General features: G+C 44.9%; 5 protein-coding genes across 5 annotated transcripts; 2 read left to right on the top strand and 3 right to left on the bottom strand.

Moving 5' to 3' along the window:
* Positions 1–1,145: 1,145 nt before the first annotated feature.
* AK88_01525 (uncharacterized protein) lies at positions 1,146–2,981 on the top strand (the record flags this gene model as incomplete). Its single annotated transcript, XM_012479160.1, has 1 exon — positions 1,146–2,981. One exon carries the CDS (start codon positions 1,146–1,148, stop codon positions 2,979–2,981), a length of 1,836 nt encoding a protein of 611 aa, XP_012334583.1.
* Positions 2,982–3,320: 339 nt separating this feature from the next.
* Positions 3,321–6,871, bottom strand: AK88_01524 (uncharacterized protein; the record flags this gene model as incomplete). The annotated part of the gene is made up of 3 exons (XM_012479159.1): positions 3,321–3,403; positions 3,833–4,090; positions 4,237–6,871. The coding sequence occupies 3 exons, from the start codon at positions 6,869–6,871 to the stop codon at positions 3,321–3,323; spliced, it is 2,976 nt and encodes a 991-aa protein (XP_012334582.1).
* Positions 6,872–8,065: 1,194 nt separating this feature from the next.
* Positions 8,066–10,015, bottom strand: AK88_01523 (uncharacterized protein; the record flags this gene model as incomplete). Its single annotated transcript, XM_012479158.1, has 1 exon — positions 8,066–10,015. One exon carries the CDS (start codon positions 10,013–10,015, stop codon positions 8,066–8,068), a length of 1,950 nt encoding a protein of 649 aa, XP_012334581.1.
* A 1,290-nt stretch (positions 10,016–11,305) lies between these two features.
* Positions 11,306–12,478, top strand: AK88_01522 (uncharacterized protein; the record flags this gene model as incomplete). Its single annotated transcript, XM_012479157.1, has 1 exon — positions 11,306–12,478. The coding sequence occupies one exon, from the start codon at positions 11,306–11,308 to the stop codon at positions 12,476–12,478; it is 1,173 nt and encodes a 390-aa protein (XP_012334580.1).
* A 445-nt stretch (positions 12,479–12,923) lies between these two features.
* AK88_01521 (uncharacterized protein) lies at positions 12,924–23,827 on the bottom strand (the record flags this gene model as incomplete). Its single annotated transcript, XM_012479156.1, has 4 exons — positions 12,924–15,820; positions 15,982–17,715; positions 17,925–19,991; positions 20,224–23,827. 4 exons carry the CDS (start codon positions 23,825–23,827, stop codon positions 12,924–12,926), a joined length of 10,302 nt encoding a protein of 3,433 aa, XP_012334579.1.
* Between the last annotated feature and the right edge of the window lie 349 nt (positions 23,828–24,176).

Genomic DNA, 24,176 nt, shown 5'->3' with positions numbered 1-24,176 from the left:
TTCTTGTGCTGGACAATAATGCGCTGCTTGCCTTTTTCCATTTTGTCCTCCTCCTTGCCTGGGTGCACAATGGACTGAGTGGAAAATATCCTCCCCCCCCAGGCCGTGTGCTGTGCGCATTTCCGTATGCGTGATTTAAAATTTTTTTTCACTTTACAACTTAGGCATGCATCACTTTGATTTGGGTGCACTGCGTCAAATTTGGAACAAATCACACACGTTTGCCTGAACAGGTGGCCACATGAGGCTTTGGCCTGTTCCGCTTACTCCCCCCAATCGACTTCACTTCACCCCGCTTCACTTGGTGTATTTGTGTCCTTGGTGGGGTTGCTTTCAGTTGGTCACCCGTGTTACTCGGCCTTTTTCAGCCCGTCCGTTCGTTCCTTTGGCCCGTCCAGTCCAGTCTAGTCCACTGTACACACATTTTTTTTTAGGCCGCATTTTACTTCCCCCCCAATGAACATGTACCTACTGCCGGACGAACAAACAGACCATTCCGCGCACGTACCTACGCGCATACGGCGTATTGGTAAATGTGCTTATGTATGTATTTGTTTTAATATGTGTACGATATTTTTTTTTTTTTTTTCCATTTTTCCAATTTTGGCCACCCTATTCATTTGTCCAAATTTATTTTTTGCATTTCATTCGGCTTGTCAACCGAATTGACTTTACAAATTGACTTTACAAAATGACTTTACAAAATGACTTTACAAATTGACTTTACAAATTAATTTGCGGGGGAGTTTTTTTCTAAGCATACTTAGCACTCCCCGCTCGTCATGAGACTTATTTTGCATGCGCAAGGATCGATCCACGAAAGGTGTGTGAAGTGGTGGGGAATTAAGACTGTTTGTTTTTTTTTTGAGCCCACCTTGGTCACTCCAACTGTTTGTCTGCCCGTTTGTCTGCCTGTTTGTTTGTGCCTAGTTGTTCGTTTTTTTTTTTTTTTTTTTTTTTTTTTTTTTTTTTTTTTTTTTTTTTTTTTGTATGTGTGCCAACCTTGGCGTTTGTCCCGTTTTGCCTGTCTAGGGGGTTTTCCTTTTTTCCTGTCTAGCGGTTTTCCCGTTTTGTCCAGCGCCCCGCTCCACGCCGCTGCTCTTCGCTGCCCTTCGCTGCCCTTCGCTTTTCCCCCACGTGAATCCATGGGGACGGAGAAACCGAGCGCCGGGAACCATGGAGAAAAGAGCAAGAATAAGGGGATCTTCCAGGTGGCGGAGTCCCCCCCTGGGAGGTTGGGCGAAGAGTCCTCGAAGAAAGGAGAATTCAAAAAAGCGGTGCCGAAGAAGAACATCCTGAGTAATTACAAAGTGAACAAAGGGGCGCTGCAGTCCAGCGATAAGTTAGTGAAGAATGTGGACTCGTCCGACAAGGAGGAGGGCCCCAGTGGAAACAACGAAGACAGTGACGAGGAGAGTGACCGTAGCATGAGTGTCGCACGGGGGGGAGGCACTCGATCGGGACGGGCTACAGCCGATGCAACGGGAGGAGCGCCCGATAGGGGAGCAAGACAAGGCCCCAGCGACATAAAAATTTTAGTGACGAGCGATGAGCCTCTGCACACGTTGCCCTCTGGAGCCGTGGAGAGGAGGGCTCCGCTGAACCCCTTTGCATCTCCCATCCTCGGGAAGTACAGAAGGAAAAACAGAAACGCCAAAGTGAAGGTGAAGGACCCAAGACTGAATAACAACCCACTGGTGGGCAGGTTAATCGTTTGTATATCTTCCACGGCGATACTCTTTTGGGTCTTCTTTGCAGAAATGATTTTTAATTATAACACGTTTAATGGTAGGTGTATATCCAAGGTGCTGTACCCTATTTACACAGAACACGTGGAAAAGAAGAGAGAACCTTTTTTCGTGTTCCTTGGTTATGGAGCATGTGAATACAATTTAGAAGAGTCGGCATCTGAGCGACATTTCGTAGGGACCAGTGCCTCGGATAAAGGTTGGCCCACAAACAAAGTAGAAGAGAATGCAGATGGAAGAGGAGAGTCTAGCTGGGATAGTGTAAATACACGTGTATATAATCAGTTAGGAGGACTGAATACAAATTATATTCGAAACTATGGAGAGCTCTATCGTCTCTTTTGGTCAGTTTATTTACATGGTGGGTTCATGCACATTATTTTTAATGTGATTTGTCAAATACAGATTCTGTGGATGATTGAACCTGATTGGGGATTCATACGAACCCTTCTCCTTTTCTTTACATCTGGAGTGACAGGCAATTTATTGTCCGCTGTTTGTGACCCATGTGGTGTTACCATAGGTTCCTCTGGCTCCTTATACGGTTTAATAGGAGCTCTCTTCACCTACCACATAGAGTATTGGAAGACCATTCCTCGTCCTTGTTCTGTTTTAATTTTTATGGTGGTGGTAATTATATTTGGAATCTTCATTGGTATGTTTGGGTACACCGACAATTATGCTCACATGGGTGGTTGTCTGGGGGGGATCCTTTATGGTTTTGCTACCATCACCACTGTTTCTGCAGCAGACAAATGTACTTTGGGGGAACGTATGTTGACTTCTCCTCCCTTTTCATGGTTCCTATCCAATGAAACTAAAGAATTAATTAATGCAAAAGCTAGGGAAAAAAAAATACGAGGAGAAAATTACAGAAAGAAACAAATCGCTAACAAAGTACACAAGGAGGATGCTTTTCATATCCTCATGTCCCTTATGAAAAAACGAATCAATGATGAAGGAAGACCACCATGTAGAATGAAACTAAGGGAATGGATCGTTCGAATCACTGCTGCCTCTGCTCTTATCATCATGTGGATCGTGCTATTCGTTTACCTACTCAACGAGACCGCCTACAAGTCCTACACACCCATGGGCCAAATCAAATTCACGGGCGTCCACACCTGCTTCTGCTGCGAGGTCACCAGGGAGAAGTTCCCCTTCATCAGCGTGGGAAACTTTTACTGGTGCTTCACCAACGAGGAGGCCTCCAAGTACTACTGCGCCAAGTAGGGAAGTGGCGAAGTAGCGCAGTAGCGAAGCGGTTGAGCAGGACACTGTTACGCAGGATGCTGTTAAGCGGCCAAGATGCGACGAAGTAGCGAAGCGGTGAAGCGCCATAGCATAGTGTACACCCCCACGGCAGAGCCGCTTCTCCACCTGGCGCGAAATTATTTTTTAAGCCCCGCTCGCGCACGCGCCTCCGTGTGCATGCATATGTGCTTAAGCTGTGTCATGTTAACGTGTGCGTTGCTAACCTGTTTGATGTTAATTTGGGCGCGGTTAATGCGTGTGCGTGTTCGTAGATGCACACGCAAAGTGAAAACCGACGAGGGACAAAACATAAAACAACTACTCGAAATTAAAAAGACGCTTGGTTTCGTTCACCACGTTTTGTATAAGCGTGGTGAAGTAGACAGGCCTTGAATGCGTGCCTGCATTGAGGGAAGGGGGGTTCAAAAATGATTATGGTGTGTGGGCAGTTTGCAGCGGTAGCATTAGCCGTACTACCATTAGCGGCCCTGCCAGACATCCCCCCCCCCCCCCCCGGCTGCATCGACATATGCAAAGGGATGAAAAGGACGAGGTAACACAAAAATTCTCAACTAATTAAAATTTTTTTTTTCTTTTTCTCCCCATTTTGGCCAAAAAAAAAATAATAATGCGTAAAGGGGGGATCACCCACAAAAGAGGTGCACCCCCAATACAGGGGGGGGGGGGAGGGGGCGATGCATATAAGAGAGTTACCCACGAAGGGGTCTCCACGATGGGACTTGCAAAAAAAAAAAAAAAAAGGTTCACACACGACGACAATGCACCGTTGCAGCGGCGGCCTGTTCGCCTTTTGTAATCGTTTTAATAACCATAGTAGTCCACTTGATACCAGGGGAGTAAACTCTGGAAGAAGGCTATAATCAAATTGCTGTTCAAGGAGACGTAATAATTGGAGGGGGTTCCTGTTATGTGTGGAGTGTAGGTTCTGTTTTTTTCCATCATGAAGTCTGGTAGCAGGTAATTATTTGATTTGAATTCTCCGACCCGGACATCCTTGTACTTGTTTATGTCGAGGAGGGGGATCTTGCTGTGCCACTGAGTTCGTGCTTTATCTAGCGCTTGGGTGGCTGCGAAGGGGCATGTTGAAAAAAAAAAAAAAAAAAGGGGCAAAAAAAAGGTGATGAAGGAAGGCGGCGCGGCATCACAGATGTCACTACGTGTGGAGGTAGCGACGCAGCGATGCAGCGATGCAGCGATGCAACGATGGGCCTACCTGCGGGGTCCTTGTACAAGTCATGCAGGAACGCGCTGCACACGTGAAACCATGTGATGATTTTCTCCGACTTGTAATATATGTTGTTCTTTTCCAGGTAACACGAAATTAATTTTTGTACTGTCTCATCGTCTCCCTCGCGAAATAGACTAGGGGAGGAAAAGGGAGGGCTGGCCAGGATGTCCTTGAAGGACGTTTCATAAATGGTTTTCTTCACCACCTTGGTTGTTTTGAAGTTGTTATAATTAAGAAAGGTGTGCAGGAAATTGGGGAAGCATAGGAGTGCTCTTAGGAGGGTCAAGTGTGCGGAGAAGGACAGGGAGGGTACTTGTTCCTTCTTGTGTTGATCGGGGTTGAGTTGGGGAAGGGCGCTCGTATCGTTCTCACCACTATCGAGGTGATTCTTAGCATGGTCACTTTGGCTAAGTCGGTCTTGTTTGCCACTGTGGCCACCCCTGTGGCAGTCAAAACGAATGGAACAGTGGGGGCTCAGGAAGCGACACTCTTCATAGGTGAAGGAGCTCACCAGGTCGTCCACGCTGATCAAGCGAATCTGCTGGTGGTCGACCACGTTGTTATTCTTCAGGTACATGCTTAGCGGTAGAGAGAAGGCGAAGTTGGGGAGGATGAAGTGCAACCTTATTTCGAAATTGTCAAATAGGAGTTTGCTCTGGAGGGTCTGTTCGCCGATTCTGCCTTCTTGGGCGATTCCAGCGGGCCCGTCCAGGGGGTCCTGCTCATGCTGAAGCGGTTCATCCTGGTGAAGCGGCTTATCCTGTTCAAGCGGCTCATCCTGGTGAAGCGGCTCACGGACGGAGGATTGCTCGTCCGACCCGTCGACGGAGGATTGTTCGTCGGGCTGGTCGATGGAGCATTGGTCATGCGACCCGTCGACTGAGGACTGATCAGAGTGCTCAGACTCATCCGACCCCATGGACAACTCTGATATACGGTCACTGTCCATCTCATTAAGTGGTCCATCACTCCAATCTGCCTCACGTGGGGATTCCATTTCCGCGTCGTCCACTTGGTCTGTTCTTTTGTCTGTGATGGGGGTCGGCCCTTCCTGGGTGCATGCATCGGTCAGGTGGTTTATTTTACTTGTTGGCTCTTCCTGTAGGGCGCTTTGCCCCTCGCGCACATTATCCTCGTGCACATTGCCCTGGTGCACATTATCCCCGTGTAAGTTGCCCTCGTGTAAATTGCCCTCCTGGTCAAAATAATACTGCGCCGCTTGCCTCTTCAACATGTCTTCGTCCAACTTGTGGTGGTTCACTTCAGGGAAGCGCATCGAGTCGTGGAAGAACTTGTTTTTCGCGGAAGGGAAGGAGGTGTTTATGATTTGGCTAAGCTTTGCAGGTGGCACGACGCACTGCACATTTTGTATAACAAAATTGAAAGAGAAATAAATAAGGAACTCAAATAAATTACATTTTAAAATTAAGCTATCGATTCGAAGAAGAATACTACACAAATCAAATTGTACGTCAATTTTACACAACAGTTTAGCAACTTCAAGTGAGGTAATTGTACAGGCTTCATTTTCTAAAGACATCATGTGCATGTAAAGTGCTTTAAAAAGTGCTTTATTATCATATAGGTACGGGTTCACGTAAATGTGTCTTTCTTTATTTAAGTGGTTGGGGTGGAAGTCCATGTGAAAGACGTGTTGTAAAATGAGCAGAGCTAATTTCGTGAATTTATTAGCTACTTCAAAATTGTTAGATTCATTATAATACTCTGACAGGACTAATAACGTGTCCACATGAAAAGGATATTTTTTTATTAAATTATGCATTGCTTCTATGTCGTGAGTATCTAATAGGACGTAAAAAAGATTTTCTGCTTCCAAGTAGAGACTATATTTTTCTAATTTAAATTCATTTAAATATTTTTTCATGGCAATTGGTGGATGGACTATTTTTGTAGTGTAATCTTGTATAAGCCAATTTTTTATAAATTTGATTTTACTTTTTTGTATGAATTTTTTTTCCTTGACGAAATCTTTTCCAAATATTCTTTTTAATTCTATATTAACATCGAAATTTCCTTTTTCTAGCTTTAAGCAATAATCATATTTTTCGTGTGTGCATGCGGACAATTCGGGGAGTTCCATTTGGGGTGGGACGCCCCCCTCCTCTCCCTTTTCGTGGGGCTCTTCATTGGGGTCATTTCCATTTGAGGGTCCTTTTTTTTTTTGTTTCGTCTCCGCGTTCATTGTGTGAAGTATGTTGTCGATTTCCTGGTCCAAATTTTTCTTCTTTTTCTTCTTCTTCTTGGCGTTGCCATTTTGCTGTTGCTTCGTGTTGCCATGTTGTGGCTGCTTCGCGTTACCATTGTGAGACTGCTTCGCGTTACCATTGTGAGACTGCTTCGCGTTGCCATTTTGCTGTTGCTTCGCGCTACCATTCTGTGACTGCTTCCCTTTCTTACCTTTGCACGCTACTTTTTCGTTGCCCTCTTCAACCGTCCCATCAGTCTGGCTATCCGCGCTCCCGTCCGAGTCGCCCAAGTACGCAAAGACGTTCTTCTTCTTTGGCCTGACCGTCACCTCCTCCTCCAGCGACTCTCCCAGTGTTTTTATCTCATCGCGCGTCTTCTCCTTCAGAAACTTTTTTAACAGTCGACTGGACATGCTTTGCTAAAGCCGTGTGTTTCGAGTGCGCAACTGCGTGTCTTTCATTCGGGTGGGCAGGTAAAACACACCCATGTGCTTCTTCCCGCGGTGATGGAGAAGCGGGGCGACTAATTATTAAACCTACCGCTCAGTGAATGTGAACAACTCGGTGGTAGGCGATTTAAAGAAAAGTGTTTGCCAAGGTTATATAGGGGGGCTTCACCTACTTCCTATTCACTTTGCGCTGTTTTTTTTGTTCTTTTTCTTTCCTTTTTTTTTTTTCCTTTTTTTTGGGGCGGCTGGGAGAAAGGTTCTTTTTTTTTCCCTACTACAACTACAGCGGCTTCTTAAAACAAATCGCCGTTGAGGAAAAAAAATATCTTTGCATGCTCATCCATGCGGGGGGGAAATAAAAAAAATATATATACATATATATGTGAAGCGGCAAGGCACTATAAATAAATAAGGATAAAAAAAAAAAAAAAGTGAATCAACAAGGTGCCAAAAAAAAACTGCGTTGCTGCAATGTAGCAGTAAAACCAATTCGGGTACTCAGGAAAAAAAAAAAAAAAAAACGGTCAACTCGGCGCAGCAAGGAAAAAAAAGTACCCACGTACCCCCAAAGAGGCAACTTCGCCTACTGACCCTCCCATCTCGATACGTAAAGAAGTGAAGAGTACACCAAAACACGTACTCGTGCGACGAGAAAAAAAAAAGAAGTTATTTTTTAAAAGGGGAAAATAAAGAAAGGAGGACGGGCGGTTAGGGATAAAAAGAGAATCCTCCCACCACTTGAAGCCAATTAATCATAGCAGGTGTGTCCACGCATAATGTGGATATTAAAAAAAAAAAAAAAAAAAAAAAAAAAAAAATGGGCACGTTAGAGAAGAACGTTGCGTTAGGAGTGGACACAGATGGTCTTGTACGCAAAACAAAGTCGTCATTACGAAGAAGCATGTTCGTGAGGAATGGAACAAGGACAAAAAAAAAAAAAAAAAATACGCACAACGAAACAGTGCGTGCACATATATGAGTAACGGAAAACAACACAGCTGGTACTTCGTCCACCGCCTCACTGCGGCGAGATGAAGCTGCGAAATGAATAGTGTACTTCCCCTTGGAAAAATTTTCCAATCCAGTGCAGGGGGCCCTCCCCAAAAGGGGGAAAGTGGGCCCTTATATCTGTCGGTCCCCTTCCTGCGGGGGAGAACTTCACCGAAAGGACTTCGTCAGATTCAAGTCGCAGTAGGTGTTCGTGTCGACCAAGGCATTCCCACTGGGGCGCGCACTGCCTTCATCCTGCACGGTGGCCTCTTCTTCCCGGGTGCTTCCATCGGCGGTGGTACTGTCCCCCCGCAGGTACCTACGCTGCTCCTTGACGCCACAGAAAAGGCCACTGTTGAAGTTCAGCGAGAGGCATTGATTCTCCGGGACGACGTCGTTGGAGCAGTTAGGGTCCAGGAACAAGTTGGTACAATTCTCTTGTTTAGCGGCGCGCGAAGGAAGGGGACGTCTTCTCCTCTCGCTTATTGCTTTACCAACAGCATCATCACCAATCCTTCTGTCCACTACCCCCCGGAAAATATCCATGAACCTGTGCATGAAGTTATCCCCATTATGCATGGCAGATGTACCGCCACCCCCCTGCGTCACTTCGTCTCCATTCTCACAAATAACGACGGAGCACCGCTTAGTTTGAATCCCACGGTGATTGTCCTTTGTCACATGAAGGTCAAACCTGATGCCATTTTTGCGGAGAAAAATAATTTGTCTTAGTGTGCGGTTGGTAATTTTAAACCTTTGTAAGTAAGAAAAGAAATTTTTTTCTTCGAAGAGGTAATCGGTGAAGGGGAATCTGGTGATGGACTTGAGGAAGGTTAAGGCCTCTTCATATGCTAAAGACAAAATCTTTTTTTCAAAGTGAGATAAAAAAATTAAACTAACTTTTATTAATATTTTGAACCCAAAGAGAAAAAAAACGTCCCACAATTTTACTGTGTGTTCAAAAGTTAAGTCCTGGGAGAAGAGAGTCATGAACCAATTTATACAAAAGAAATCAATTTTTATTTTTTTCCTTAGAAAGTATAAAAATAGCTTAGGGCAGTAACTTCTTATGAGTATTTTAAGCTGGTACATAATTTTCTTCAGTTGGGGAAAGGTATATATATACATTCCTTTTAGGTTGAATTTTTTTAGCAGAGCTATGAAACACCTGGTTGTGTACATCTTGTCTTTAAGCACAAGGAAGAGGATTGCAGCGACGTAATTCATTCCTTGGCAGTAGCCCACATTTTGAAAATAGAGTGAACATATCTTCAGTACATCAAACAGTTCTTCCTGGGGGGGCGGACCATCATCTGATGAAGGGTTCCTAGAGGTTACTGGTTCTGTGGTCCCGTCGGGAGAAAAGAACCTATGAGGAAAGGTCCTTGGTACGTCTTTCTCTATGATCCTCTCGTACGTACTACTCCTCCTTGTCAGTTCACCAAACAGATCCTCACTCAGGTAGGTGTTTTCCCCCAACAGGATCATTTTCCATATCATGCTTCTCTTTTCACTTCGAATAAATTTGCTCTTGTAAATATTTTTTAAGTTCCCCATGGAGTACGTTTCGAAGAAGAGGAGCTTGCAGGCCATGGAACAGTTGTGTCTTTCCTTTTCATTAAGAAACGAAATGACCCTCGTCCCCAGGAAGGCCTTCAAACTAGGCTTGAACAAAGCGTTCTTCAGTAATCCTCGTAAATACCCGTTGTCACAGTAAGTGACATACTTTTCCTTTTTCCCCTCATCTGGTGTGTGCTCTCCGCTGGGAAGCGTGTTCTCTTCCTCAACGTTGCCTCTCCTTTTTGTCCACCCACTTTTGTTTCCTGCCGTCCACCCATTTGTTTGGTTCCTCTCCCCATCGGCGTGTTCTTCCTCGGGAAATATTGCACATCCTTCCTCTGTGCCCTTCCTAGGGTTGTCTCTTTGTACACCTCGCTTGAGATTAAACAGTTCGCCCCCCTCGTAGGAGCGCTGCAGGCCATTCCGGTGGTCATTCGTGGAGGGGGGATTCCCTTGGCCGACCTTACCCCTTCTGTCATCCACCCCCCATTGACCATGTGAAGTTTCCATCTCCCCCCCGTGTGCTACAAAATTGCACCTCCCTTCATTGTGATTCATTTCGTTTGGAGAGAGGGTGGAGAAAAAGGGCGCAAGTGGGCACACACATATATATATATATATATATATATATATATATATATATATAAATGGTTGCCGCCTCCTCGTTTTTAAAGAAAATTTTTTTTTTTCCCCCTTAAACTTGCACTACGATAATATTTCCCCCCCCCCCTGCTGCTTCATTTTGGTCATGTGCAGTGAACACACATGATGATTATTTTCTCATCGATCAAGGGTGTTGCTGAAAAAAAAAAAAAAAAATTAGTTTCTTTAAAAACGAGGCAGCGGCAAATATTTATATATAATCTGCGAGATGTATGCCTGAGAAAAAAAAAAAAAAAAAAAAAAAGTTGGCAGTCGGGACAAATTTTAAGAAAGCGCAATTGCGAAGGGGTTCAAGCGTGCACATCGGCGAAGGGAGGCAAAAACGACATGTGCAGTGTGACTCTGGAAAAGTGCCTCTCGTGTGTGTTATTATTTCCCCGTTCGTGTCCCACCCTTGAGTGTCTACCCCCCGAAGCGGTAACCTCCGTGAACACACAACTCGCGAGAGTACGAATGTCCAATTGGGGAAACAAGGCGAAAGGAGACCATCAATTTGCGGAGGGCACCACATCCCGCCACAGCGCTTCTGGGCCGATTTTGTGCAACGTACAATGGGAGGGACACAAAATGGGGAGTCTCCCAACCTAAGGCGGAAGCGTGTCCACAGGATGGTAAAAAAAAAAAAAAAACACACCACAAAAATGTGAAGAGAACCAGCCAAAACTCTTCTGCGGAATGTTCAGTGGTATTGTTTTATTCGCCCGCTTCGTCTTGTCACAATGTATTTGTATATCTTTTTTTTTTTTTCTTTTTTGCGACGTGGGACAGTGAGAGGGCGCAAGGGATATATGTACCACCACCACTCCCTCAGTTGGGAACATCCTCTTCGTTAAGGCTTCTTCATACGTGTAAAAAAATGCTCCAAATGAAATTTTCCTCCCCCCCACATGGTTTTCATCCCCCTTCATGCTTGGCACACCCAACCGGTGTTATTGTGTGCAGATTGGAAGGGGTTCTACATCGATGCCGCTAAAAAAAGGGAGTTGTTCTTTCCTCCGAGTTGCCCTCGGTAGGATGCATTCCTGGGTGCGCTTCTCCTCCCCCAGCATGACTCTCCTCCTATATGTGCTTCTCACCATAGCGGCTCTCCCCCCTGACCATTCTCCGCGTATCCCCAACTGCACCGTAGCACGGCACCCAATTTTCCCACTGTGTTCGGCCAAAAGGGGATCCCCTGTGAGGAGGATGTCCTACCTGGAAGGAAACAAACGTCCCGCAATTAGGATTACACGAAAGAGCATGCACAGAACGAAGTTATCTCAAAGCAGTATCGATTTACTCATTGACAAATTTTTATTCAAGTGGGACAAAAATTATTCACAATCGAAGGAGGACCTCCACGTGTGTGCAAAATTTGCACCATTACAGAATGAACTGAATAAATTTTCCCGGCTAGCCATCTTTGGAGGGGAAGGACACTCAAAAGTCGTTACAAACCAGAAGAGATACTCTTCTTCCCTGTCGAGGAACCCACCATATGTTTTTCACCCGATTTACTCAAGTGTACCAATGAAGGAAAAGTATCATCGATTTAAAATAAAAAAATATGAAAAAATATTTTCCCGTCTGATTGAAGGAGGGATATACAACTCGGATTATGTCATCCCCTCCTGCAACATCAGTGAGATGATCATCCCTTTGTTCAGCATTCATGACGAAGGATTCGTTGAAGAAATATTTTCCATAGTGACACATAATAAACAAGTGGAAAAATACGAATTAACTTTACACCCTTATTTGGTGTGCAGATTTTTAATTGAAATTAATGGGACCATTTTGAGTTCCTTGCTGGCCATGAAATACTTCATGTGCATGCACATAGGGGGTGGAAATCATCACTCGAAAAGAAATCGGGGAGATGGTTTTTGTATTTTTAATGATGTTGCTATAGCAGTGCATTTTTTATTGTCCCATGGAATAATTGATAAGGCCATCATTCTCGATGTGGATGTCCATCAAGGGGATGGGACAGCTGAAATATTTCGAAATTGCGCGAACGTAAAAACGATCAGTTTGCACTGCAAGGACAATTTCCCTCCGGTGAAGGCAAACTCGACACTAGACGTGGAGTTTGATTCGTTCGCAACGGATGGTGATTATCTGGAAGCATATAAAAAAGTTTTGAATGATATAAAAGCCGAACAAAATTGTATCATTTTTTACCTTTCCGGGGTAGACATCAGTGCGGATGATGACCTTGGCTTTCTGTCCGTGTCCGACACGGGCATTTATCAACGGGACCTTATGACTTACCAGATGGCCCATGAGAGGGGAATCCCCATCGTCACTGTGCTGTCTGGGGGATACAACGAGTGCGAGGGGGTCCTCGCGGAGAAGCACCTCTTGACCTTTAGGTGAGGCTTCCGTCCCAATACGAACGCACATATGCAGCGTGCCAAAGATGCGAAGCAGTGACGTAGCAAATAAGTAAACAGACAAATTATCACGCACACGTCGCCGCCTTTCCTCCCCACAGAGTCGCAAAACAATGTTGGAATTATCGAAGCCTGCAGATCTGAGAAAAAAACGGTGCCGCGCTTCACCCTTCAAGGTGATCTTTTAATTTCTTTTTAAGGGAAAATTATCTTTGGCGCACATCGCGTGGAATGTTTCGCATGAACCGTTCAGGTAAAAAAAGAAAAAAAAAAAAAAAAATGGCTGGCTAGCTAGCTAGCTAACATAAATGGACAAAGGGGAAGAAAGCAACCTCCATGTGGATAAAAAGTAGGACAGAAACGCAGAACAGAACCGCACGACGCGCTTTTACACCACTGCAGGTTCACAACAACATCGAGCACCACCCCTACTGCGCCAATTTGTTCCGGTTCTTTATCCGGGCACTCTGCCTGCAGTTGATATGGAGGGACGGGATTTTCTCCTTCTTCTTTTGCCGGATTACCTTCTTCAAAATGTGTGTCTCCTTTTCGGCGGGTAAATTCAGGCTGACGTTTTTTGGCGGCATATACACATTTTCGTAATTTTTAAAATCGAAGAAAGACGTGCCTTCCTTTTTCTGTTCATTTAAGGCACATATTTTGATCTTCCTTTTATATTTTGAAATGATCTGTGTGTGCATGTTGTCAGTTCCGTTGCGCATGCGCTTACCCACTTTTTTTTTCACAGGAATGAATATATTTTCTTTGCTATTTTCAATTCTGTTTTCGAGTAATATTTCGTTAAGTGGCTGTTCCTTTATCTGCAGATTTTCTTCGTACAGCAGGCAGGAAAATGGGACTGATTTATGTTCGCTGTTTGAAGAGGGGCTATTATTATTATTATCAATGCTAAAGAGGGATGAGATGAGTTCATTTAGGCTGTCACTTCGAGGGGGGTCAGCTTCCACCTTTACACTTCCGCTTGGATTGACACTTTCGTTGGTGGAGGCACCTGTAGAATGTTCCTCATCGATTTTTTTTTCTCCCGATTCATCCTTTGTTTTATTTTCTTCCTTAATGACATGGTTCAGGGAGGGAGCGTTCTTCGTTTGAGGAACAATTTGTTCTACTTTCTTTTCTCCGTCGATCACTTCCGGTTGATAATTTTTAAGCGACGATGTGATGTTTTCCTCTTCGCATGGCTGTTCTTCTCCCCCACACTTGTTCTTTCCTTTGCCGTCCTCCGTGTGTATATCCATGTGGTCACCACTTGTCTCATTTCTTTCACCATTTACAAGAGGGGTCTCGTCTAAGTTGTTAGACACCCCTTTTCTGTTACCACCATTGAGATTCTTCCTATTGGGTGTATAACTTCCGTTTGAATTTTCATTCTGATTTTTCTTTTTTCTCCTTTCTATTATTTTCTTTTCTGTATTGCCCATCACGGGCGTGTTTGGGTCTTGGTCCTTTTTACTTTCGCCTCTTGCAACGTCTACAGAGTCCTTCACATTGGCACTACCACTCTGGTCGGATGTTCCGTCCACATGAATATCTTCAAGGTTTACAGAGATATCTTTGTTGCATTTTTTCATCGGTTTGTCCTTTGGGTCGTCCTTATCCATTGCCCACTTGATGTCTTGCTCTTGCGCGGTGTCTTCCTCTATGGGGGCCCCATCTTTTGCCTCCACTTCACCTTGCAGCGCTCCATTTTGTTCTCCCTCCTCTGGTTGGCCCGTTAGTTCTAAGGCGCTTCCTGCCTCGCTCACCGTGCTTGGCGTAGCTTCCTGCTCCTTCTCCTCGGTAAAAACGGGGCCGATGCTCGCACCGAACTTTTCAATGCGCGACAACTCAATGTCGTATTCCCTGACTTGAATCTCGTCACAAAAAATGACTCTACTAGTTCTCCTGTTTTTCCCCTTGTTTTTCTGTTCACTCTGGGTAGGACCTTTCTCCAGCGAGGCAGATGTGGTGGTACTGTTGCTCACCAACAACTGCGCAGACGGAGCATCGTCAGTTGAACCCGAGCTACTGGCACAATTATTCACTGCTTCAATGATGATATTTTTCTCCGATTCGAATTTCTTCAACGCGCAGTAGTAGTCGTTACTGTTGATAAACGGCGTGTGTACCACATCTGATGGGAGTGTTCTCGAGGGGTCTGCACCGGACGACTTGTGCAATTTCACGCAGTGCTCTGTTAGCACAACGTATTCTGTGAAGTGCACGTTTATGCATATAGGACAATGGTAATGGGGATCTGTAAAAAGTTTTTTTTTTTTTTTTTTTTTCATTTTTTTGCTAATCCTTAGGTATGACTTTTCCTTGTCCTCTTCCTGCTCTTCCAGTCCGTTATGAATCAACTTGCATGGAAATATGATGTAGCCCCCGATGATTTTTCTCTTCTTCCAATGCTCATTTAGGTAGTGGGTATAATTCTTCATGTAGCTGTTTGGGGTGTAATAGGCTTTGTCACACAAGGGGCAAAGATACTTTTGCCATTCGGGTCTTCCATATATTAACCTTTGGTCTTCTAGCGAGTGAAAGGCTTCTATTCGAAGAGGCATCACTGGCGATCTGTGCATTTCTTTGTGTATGTTCGTTATGTAAGGGATGTCCTGATTTAGTTTTTCTGCCTCCACACGGTGGTTTGCATAAAGGGGGGAGACCTTTCTTTCTTCATCTTTGCCTTTAAGCGGTATATTATCTTCTGGAGTGGCGTTCCCGTTGATAGGATCCTCTGTCTCATTTCTTACACAGAGGGTTGGTACCTGCTCGCTCTCTCTGCTGATGCACTCTCCCCACGCCTCCTTCTCCGGCACTGACTCGCCCGATGTCCCGTTGAAAGTTAACTCCGCGTCTTCCACTTTTTCTCTCGTGGACACCTCCCCTGTTGTGACGTCCAATGTGGACGCTCCTCCCCCAGTGACCTCCCGTTCCACACCACCCCACTTCTTAGATCCCAACGAAGATCCTTCATCTAACTGGCTAACCGGGTGAGGCACACTACCTTCACCCTCTCTTGCTGGCTCATTTGCTGATACCTCCGAGTGGCCTGTCTTGTGATGCACCGCAGCTGGGTCGTCGTTCTTGTGGCCGACGTCCTCATCTTCCTGTTCCTCTGAAAGATTGCCATCTGACGAGCCCTGGGTAACAAACTGAAACAGACTTCCACTGGGTAGGTCGCCCGACGGGACGTCCAGGTTGGCTATGGCCAAGTCGTCTTCCTCAGTGCACTTGTTCAGGGGGAGCTTTCCCCCCTCCGTTTTTCCATCCGTGCTGCTCCTACTGCTCATGCTGTTTTGGTCCTGTTCCGTCTTCTCGGGGCCTGTCAATGAGGGGAAAGAGGTGAACAAGTGACGAAGTGAACAAGTCAACGTGATAACTCTTAACCGCGTCGAGGAGGACAGCGTGCGGGAAAACCTAGTTAAGTGCGAGACGTGCAAACCGCACAGCCACCCCTTTTTTCTCTCTCTTTTTGCGCATTACCTTTGGGTTTCGCAAAGGAAGAACAAACAATTAGCCCGCTCTTATCACACATGGTAAGATCGTCCAGGACGTTGATCTGTTCCAAGTCAAGCGTGGCATAGCCTTCATCTTCCTGCATAGTAATTTTCTTCCCCTTCGAGCAGGGTACAGAAAATTCGCTGACTCCATCCCCTGGAAGGGTTCTCAGAGTGTGCTCTCCCGATACCCCGTGGTCCTTCCCATCTGGTAAGGTTACACTGCTCACAACCGCATGGCCATTCTGTTTTTCCTTCTCCACACAAATACCACGGTTACCTGCAATAACGGCTCCCCTTTGAGGAAGATCTCCTGTAGCTGCAGAGTGGGGGTCGTCTTCCCTCTGTGAGCAATCATCCTTAATTACATCACGGCACGGTTCACTCGTGTGAGGTAGATCAGCAGGGGGCTGTCCATCGTCCACCTGGTTAGCAGACCTATCACCGCAGTTGCTACCATCATCCTTCCCCCCCTCATCCACTTGACCTACATTCATAATGGACGTATTCATATGAGCAATGTTTCTCATTTGGTCGTTCTGTAAAAGGGTATCTTCCTTCTTTGCAGCTTCATGATTGATGTCCCCAGAAGAGGGGTCCGCTCCCTTGTGCAGGTGGTTCACTTCACCATTGCTTCCAACAAGGGAAGAGTCGCTACAGCCAGTTGGGTTCTGATTCGTTTCCCTCCTCTGGTAGAGTGCATCTATCTGCTCGACAAAATTGAACCCATTAATTTGGAGATCATCTTTTTTCTTCAGAGATTCGTTTTCATTAATGAAGTGAGAGTCTAAGGTGACGTTCAGTCTGTTCCTTAGGACATACTCCACAAAATCGTTGTTCGCATTTTCTCCAATGCAGAATGGGTTCTGTTCGGAACGTTCCATCAGGTGGCTGCTTTGCGTAGAAACATTCGTATAACCATGCGCGATGGAGCACTCATTCTTGTAGTTTTGTACAAGCTCTCCTTCCATGTTCTGCTGAGCTAAGTTGTTAAAAAGGTTCGGTTCATATTTTCTGTGTACAGATTGATCTGTTGCACTTGACTGGCACAACCTGTTGTCGTCCTCCCCGTCACATCTACCTGTATCAATTTTGTTTCCCTTCTCCACTGCTGCTTCCCCTTCGTATTCCTCAAATTTTGAATTCAATAGCTTCATCAGATTCTCCTGCGATTCGTATGGGTTCTGCTGCAAGTTATTCTCATCGGTTTGTAATTCGTGTAATTCGCTAAACAGATGTGTGTTTTTGTATTTTGGGTTTAGGTCATACGAGGTGTTGTCCAAGAGGGTAGTGGACGACGTGTGTGCTTCTATGTGATGCTGATGATTGTCTTCTTTTCCTTCCATGGTGCATTTCTCCTTCGCTGTGACGTCCATTTCTTCGAGTAGACATGTGGGCTGTTTTCCTCGGGTGTCTTCGCGCAGAAGGAGGTCAACCCCCCGTTCTTCCACCACTTCTTCAAAAAAGATCTTGCCATTTTGTCCATGATCATCTCTAGCGTATTTGTGTTCTACGTCCCCTTCTGCCACATCAAACAAGTCGTCGCCATTCAGTGAAAAGGCAATTTCTGCATTTGGGTTTAGCGACTGTCTGTAGCTGGTACTATCTTCGTCGTTCCTCTCATCCGCTTGGTAAATTATGTGAGAGTCGTAGGAAAAAGGAAGGTCAAAAAATGGGTCTGCTTTATGATCCTCGTTATCATTTTCAATCAAATTTTCATCTGGGGAAAGTCCATTCAAAAAGGAACTCCTTTTGGTCACTTCTTCCTTATTTGTACTTGCCAAGGATGTCTTCCTTTCTTGTGATTTTTTTTTTTTTTTTTTTTTTTTTTTTTTTTTTTTTTTTTTTTTTTTCTCCATTGCTGGTTTTTTTTTTTTTTTTTTTTTTTTTTTTTTTTTTTTTTTTTTTCTCCATTGCTGGTTTTTTCACCTGATAGGACGACGTTTTTTATTTGGTGTTTGTTTGGAAATACTTTTCCCGATGTGCCATTCACTAGTGGGTCATCCATCATTTCCATTGCTTCTGCCACTTGGCTCTCATTTGTGCTTCGTTTGCCTTTATCCCCAGGAGTACCACTACTACTGCCGCTGCTACTCGCGCCGTTATTCCCTTCGTGGATCTCGCCACTTAATAATAAATCGCTGGTATGAGCAGCTCCCTCCAGATGGAGGGGAATCGCGCTCATAATTTTCCTCTTTTTGTGACACGACGGTTCTGCCATCACTTTGGTTGTCGGTCTTTGCGCACTTTCTTGCATGTCCAAATATTTGGGGGGGGTGTCGTTCCGGTCAAACTGGTTGTTTTGAGTTTTCTTGCTTGGACGCTCCTGCCCATCGTCCACACAGTCACGACTTCCATTGACACTGCCGCTCATATTGGCACCCTCATCACCAGCCCCACCCGGCTTGTCGTTAATCATTGAAAGCTTTTCCCTTTCCTTTTCGTTTCGATTGACACTTGTTTGATCCGCCTGAGACTTCTTCTCGTCCTCCTCCCTGGAGTCCTCTTTTTTCTGTCTCGAAAAAGTCTTCTCCGGGCGGGGACAAGCAGTATCGACAATCAAATAGTGTGACGATTTTTCACATGGAATTTTTTCCTCTATATCGACAGAACGTTGCTGCTTCGCGTTTGTCAAAAGGCAAATTCCCAATTCCTCCTTATCAGTGTTTGCTTTGTTCGAGCGCGCGGTTGGGACATTTTTTTTTTTTTTTTTTTTTTTTCCCACACTGCTATGCGTGCATACAGACGAGTTGCTGCTAGGGGCATCACACAATTTTTCGCGCGGTTTATCATTTCCACACGGTCTGTTAATTTCTTCCGCGACGCACTTAACAACCCTTTCCTTTTCGCCCGCGCATGCATCCTGGGTCTCCTTCCCTGTGTGCCCTTCCTTACGGTGTGCTTTAGGTAATTGCTGAAACAGGTCAAAGTGCAATATGCCCAATATGTCCTCATCATTTCTCTGATTGGCTTTTTTTTTATTATCCCCTTCTTTCGCTTTTTCCGATTTATCCTCTTGCACTTCTTCTTTTTTTTTTTTTTCCATACTGAATTTTTTGTCCTCATTTAAAGCAACAGCCGTGGTGTCCACTTGTTGCCAATCCTTCATCCCTGTGAGTGGCTTCTTCTGTACTTTGTCTTGATGTAGGTCCTCTTCTTTTCCCTTTTCATTATATGTTGTCGCGTGGTTGGTTCGAGATTTTTCTCCTAACTGTCCTTGCTCGTGTGCAGTTGTGACTGTGTGGTCTGTCCTCACCGCATCCACATTTACTTCGCTACGCACTTCGCCGTGCTCTTCCTTCTTTTTATCATTCGAGCGGCTAGCATCCTTTGTGCTTTCATCCATTTGGAGAAATTTACCTACCACTTCGACATCACCAAAGAGAGGGAGGCATTCATTTTTCTCTTTCGCAACATCCTGCTGCTTATTTTTGTCAATAAGTTTATCAGCCCCCTCCTCTACATTCTTTCCGTAATGACTTTCATGCGGCCACGTTGTACCTTCCTCTCCATTTGGTTCCTCCTTTGATGTGTGGCTCTTTTCGTCCTTCTCTTTGCCTTTGCCTGCGAGGTCTGCTCCTGTGCCCACGGGAGCGTCTTTGTTCGATAATGCTTTTGCCGAGGCACTACCTGGCAGTCTCTTCTCCCTGCGTGCTTCCGCGCACATGCGCACTGCATTCGCATTGTCAGTGGCGTGGTCCGTGTTAGCTGCGTCAACTGCATTAGCTGCGTTGATCGCACTGGACTCGTCACTCGCTTTTGTTGCGTCAACCCTTTGGGCCCCGCCCTCGAGTGTAACGCCCTGTCTGTCTCTAAGCGCACTTGTCGCTCCATCACTCAGAGCAGCCGGGTTGTCGTCCGTTTCTGTTCCGAGCTCCTCTTCCTCACATGATTTTCCTCCGGGTCTGTCATCTGCGTTCTTGGGCACCTTAGTCCGGTTCGTCTTCTTCACCAGGGGAGCACCATTGCAGGGATTGGGTGCGTGTGCAACGATGGCTGCACGGGAAAAAAAAAAAATATATATGATAATAGCTAGCTAGGTCAGGTGAAAAATGCAAAAAAAAAAAAAAAAATATATAAAATAATAGCTAGCTAGGTCAGGTAAAAAATGTACACAAACAAAAAAAAAAAAAAAAAATACAAAACGAAACAGAACAATAGCTAGGTCGTGTAAACAATGGCGAACAGGCACCTCTCGTGGGTATAGCAAAATGCGTGTAGCAATTACCCTCTTGTGTGGCATCTTTCGATGTTTCCTTCTGCGTTTTCATCCCGTTTGACAAGCCATTCAAATTGAAGATGTCGCAAAATGGTCCACTTTCCCCCTCAACATGCGCGTCCTCTCTCGATTGGTCATTTGCGACAGGGAACTTTCCCATTCCTGGAGCAAACGCATATGCGCTGCGCAGATTGGTAGAGACAACACCCACTACTTGTGTGTCCTTTTGTGCATCGTTACTCTGCTTCGCCTGTTGTGATTTGCTTGCTTTGACAAAAGAGGCACCATTTCTAACATCCTTTTGGCTACTCACTTGTGGCGCCTTCGAGTTTGCGACGCAGTTTTTACTTAGCATGGCGCCACTACCCCATGTAGGAACGTTATTTACCCTCTTTCTCCATTTTTCTTTGTTTAATTTTTCCTCATCATTCCCACTTAGGCTTCTCTGTCGGATGTCCCCATTGTTTCTCCCAACTGCATTAAGGTTAGAAACTTGTGTTATTGCTGCTCTGCGGTAAAGGAGCTCCGTGTTTGTATTTCCCCTCTTGTCTTCACAGCTACTACCCACAGTAGCGTTAAACTGTTTGTTCAATTTATTAATGAGCACTGGAGGTACTGCAAATTTTTTTCGTAAAACTGGCAGGGGATCCTTTTGATAGCTGCCTGAACAAGTCTTCATAACATTTTTCTCTTTGAAATTGTTTTTTTTTTGTGAAAGTATGTTAATGCAATTTTCTTTTTTATTTTCTTCACGAGTGGAAAGATTGGCTTGTCCCCGTTTTGTCCTATCACATATTTCATTTTTCTCGATGTTTTTTATTGTAATTTGCAAAGGGGTGGTTGTTTTTTCTGTCCTAAAGTTGGTCCTCAACATTGATTTGTCGTTTCTGCCATGCTCAGGATGAGACACCGTTTTGTTGTAGCTCATGTTTGGGTCTCCATTTGGAGGGATGATAATATGGTTTTGTCTGTCCATCGCCTCTGTTCCATTTAGTTTTCTCTTCTTTGGCAAACAATTCGTTTCTAGTGATTCACTCGACTGGGTGACGCTTCTCCGTGCGTTTTTTTTATTTCTCTCTTCCCTTTCGTGTATGGAATAATTGGAAAAATCATGCACATGGCGCATGTCGTGCTGTTTATACTTTATTTGAGGATTCGGGGACTGACTAACGTGCATGGCTTCGAAGCTCTTTCTCCTCATTTCGTCAAAGGTGAGACCCTTCTTCACCTTTTCATGCGTGAGGTGTAGCAGATTTTGGTTATATAGGCTTCCCGTGGGGTGTAACCCATTCCTGTTCGCGGCCTTCACCACGTTGGCCGCATTTGCAGCGACTACCCTGTGTGCAGCGTTCGTTTGAATAGCTCTGATCGAGGCATCAACATCTCCGCCGACACAGGAGGTATCAATCCTAATACACATTTCTCTATTGTGTTTTCCAAAGGTAGCAAATTGGTTGTCTTTACTGGGAGGACGACGTTCCTGCTTCGTCTCCCTCGCACATGGTTTCACCTCTCGTTTGTACTTTTCACATGTGAATGGGAATTCCTCTGAGTTCAGTCCATCAAAGGGATCATTTTCTTCACATCTGATGTGTCTAATCGCCTGAACATGTTCATGTGGATGGTGAGAGTAATTGTTTCTACTGCCCCTGTGTGAGTCGCCACTTCTGTTTGGTAAATTGAAAACAAGATTATTGCTTCCTCCTCGGGTGTTAATACCATCTCTTTTCTTGTTAAAAATGTTTTCTTGTGTAGCAGATGTGTATGGAGGACGCGTCGCGAAGGAGGTCTGTGTAGGGTTACAACTCCTTGGACCCCTAAAAGGGTCATTAGAACCATTCCACATATCCTTATGATGTACCTTGTTAATCGATATGTAGCTTTTTGTTTGTGTAGTTTTGTGTGGATCCTTCAAAGAGAAAATGGATAGCGGTGTCTTTAGAAATGGGTTTTCGTTTATGAAAAAAGGGCGCCTGTCCGCGTTAATTATATGGAGTGGGGAGGCACAGTCTGGACCTGAGCTGCTCGCTTCGCTTGACTCGCACGACTCGCTTGACCCACTTGACGCTACAGGCACAGTGGACTCACTGCAAGTGTTTGTAGTTGCATCGGACGATATTCCTCTTCTGTATTCATCCCTAATTGACTTCCTCTTGACCAGATTCTCCATCTGGCTAACTCTTCTTCTGCCAAACTGGGGGTGGGTTGTGTTCATGAGTTCCATGTTCCTTGACCTACAATGAACAGCTCGAATACAGTTGCTGTCGATGATCATACCGTTGGTGATTTTTTCTGAATGACCATTTCCATTTCTTCCTACACTTTTTTTAACATACATTCCATAAGGAAATTTCACACTTGCGCCTTGCTTATGAAGGTGCATAAGTTTGTCTCTCTGTTGGCGATCTTTCATGTGATGAAGGTGATCTCCTTGTAAGGTGTTCTTATTATGGTTCATGTATTCGTGTCTTCTTTGTTCATGCTTTTTTCCTTGCATTGTAATATCTAAGCGTTTTGAAGTGGCGTTGTTTTTCATGTATAAAAAATGTGACTGATCGATGCTTCCTTCTCTGCTGCATCGGTCATTCAAGTGAATAAAGTGCGTTGGGTAATCTTCTATTATTGTTTTGTTAAATGATTCTTGCTGAGGGATTCCCATTTGTTCCCTCTGTCTTGTGTCCCTTTCGAGAAAGTTGTTTTGTGTCGTTTTATGTTTTTGTAAAAAATTTTCTCTTATCATTCGGGTTTTGATCGAGGTACTCTGCGTGTGTGTTGGTTTGTTTCCTCTGGTGTTTAGAACTAACATGGGGTTAGAGAAAGTGCTCTCTTCCTTCCTCATGAGGCGACTGCTCGGTACAGCCGTTTGGATGAGGCGACTGCTTGGTGCAGCCGTTTGGATGAGGCGACTGCTTGGTGCAGCCGTTTGGATGAGGCGACTGCTAGGTAGGGTCCTTTGGAAGCTCTCCTGGGAGAGGTCCCTATCTCTCGAGTTAGTATGAGATGGACCGGGAGGTCCCCCCTCTGGCCTCTGTAACACGTTCACTAATGCTTTCCCTCTGGGCATAACCTGACGATGTTTTTTCGAGTAGGCACTTTTTTCAATGCCCCCCTTTTGGTGATGCAAAACGATGTTTACTTCTCTTTGGTGGGCCATTTGGTTGGTCATTTCTTGTTCCGCTTGATTGTTTTTCATGCTTGCTCCGGGGTGCGGGGGGCCCCCGCGATGCGCCGGTTGTCTTACGCCGTGTGCGTTGGTTTGGGTGGTAGCACTTAGCCCATTTCTAATTTGCATGTGGGCAGTTCTCCCATTTGCCATTCTGGCGTCGCCATTCTCGTTTGGCCCTTGGCCTGAGCCTGCAAACATTTCTTGGCTCCCCCCCTTCTTATTATGGCGACTCATCAGTTCCCTTTTCGAGTTGGTTGCGTGGTTCCACTTAGGAAGGGATGGTTCTCCACTTTGGCTTCTCTCATTATTGTGGCCCTTTGCATGGATCCACCTTTCTGTTGATGTATTTCTTATATCGTTTCTGCTTCCCTTTGGTTCTCCCACTTGGTGGTGTTTGTATTCCCCTTCCTTGTTCATATAGCTAGAGTGGCTAGTTCGCCTGTTCATTCTTTACATTTAAAAATGTAAGACATAAGAAAAAAAAACGCGCGAAACGAAATAAAAGTTCAATTTTGCGCTAAGAGATGAGAGTTGCCGACACACACACACGAAGTGTCGATTGTGATGACTCTTTTTGGTGTGTCCCCATATGTCATTGGAAATTGTCGTACAAAGAACCGATGGCATATTTTGGCCACTTTTTTTTTTTTTTTTTTTTTTTTTCGAAAATAAAACGATAGGGGGGTAGGTAGACAGAAGCGTTTATTCGATTAAGCAAGTTCCTTTTGATAGAATGGAGATGTACGAAGATGGGAGGAGGTAAAAAAAAAAAAAAAAAAAAAAAAAAAAAAAAAAA

Source organism: Plasmodium fragile (genome assembly GCF_000956335.1).
Source record: "Plasmodium fragile strain nilgiri unplaced genomic scaffold supercont1.13, whole genome shotgun sequence".
Taxonomy (NCBI): Eukaryota; Apicomplexa; class Aconoidasida; order Haemosporida; family Plasmodiidae; genus Plasmodium; species Plasmodium fragile.
Note: the sequence above shows the minus strand (reverse complement) of the source record. Positions and strands in the feature narration are given on the sequence as shown.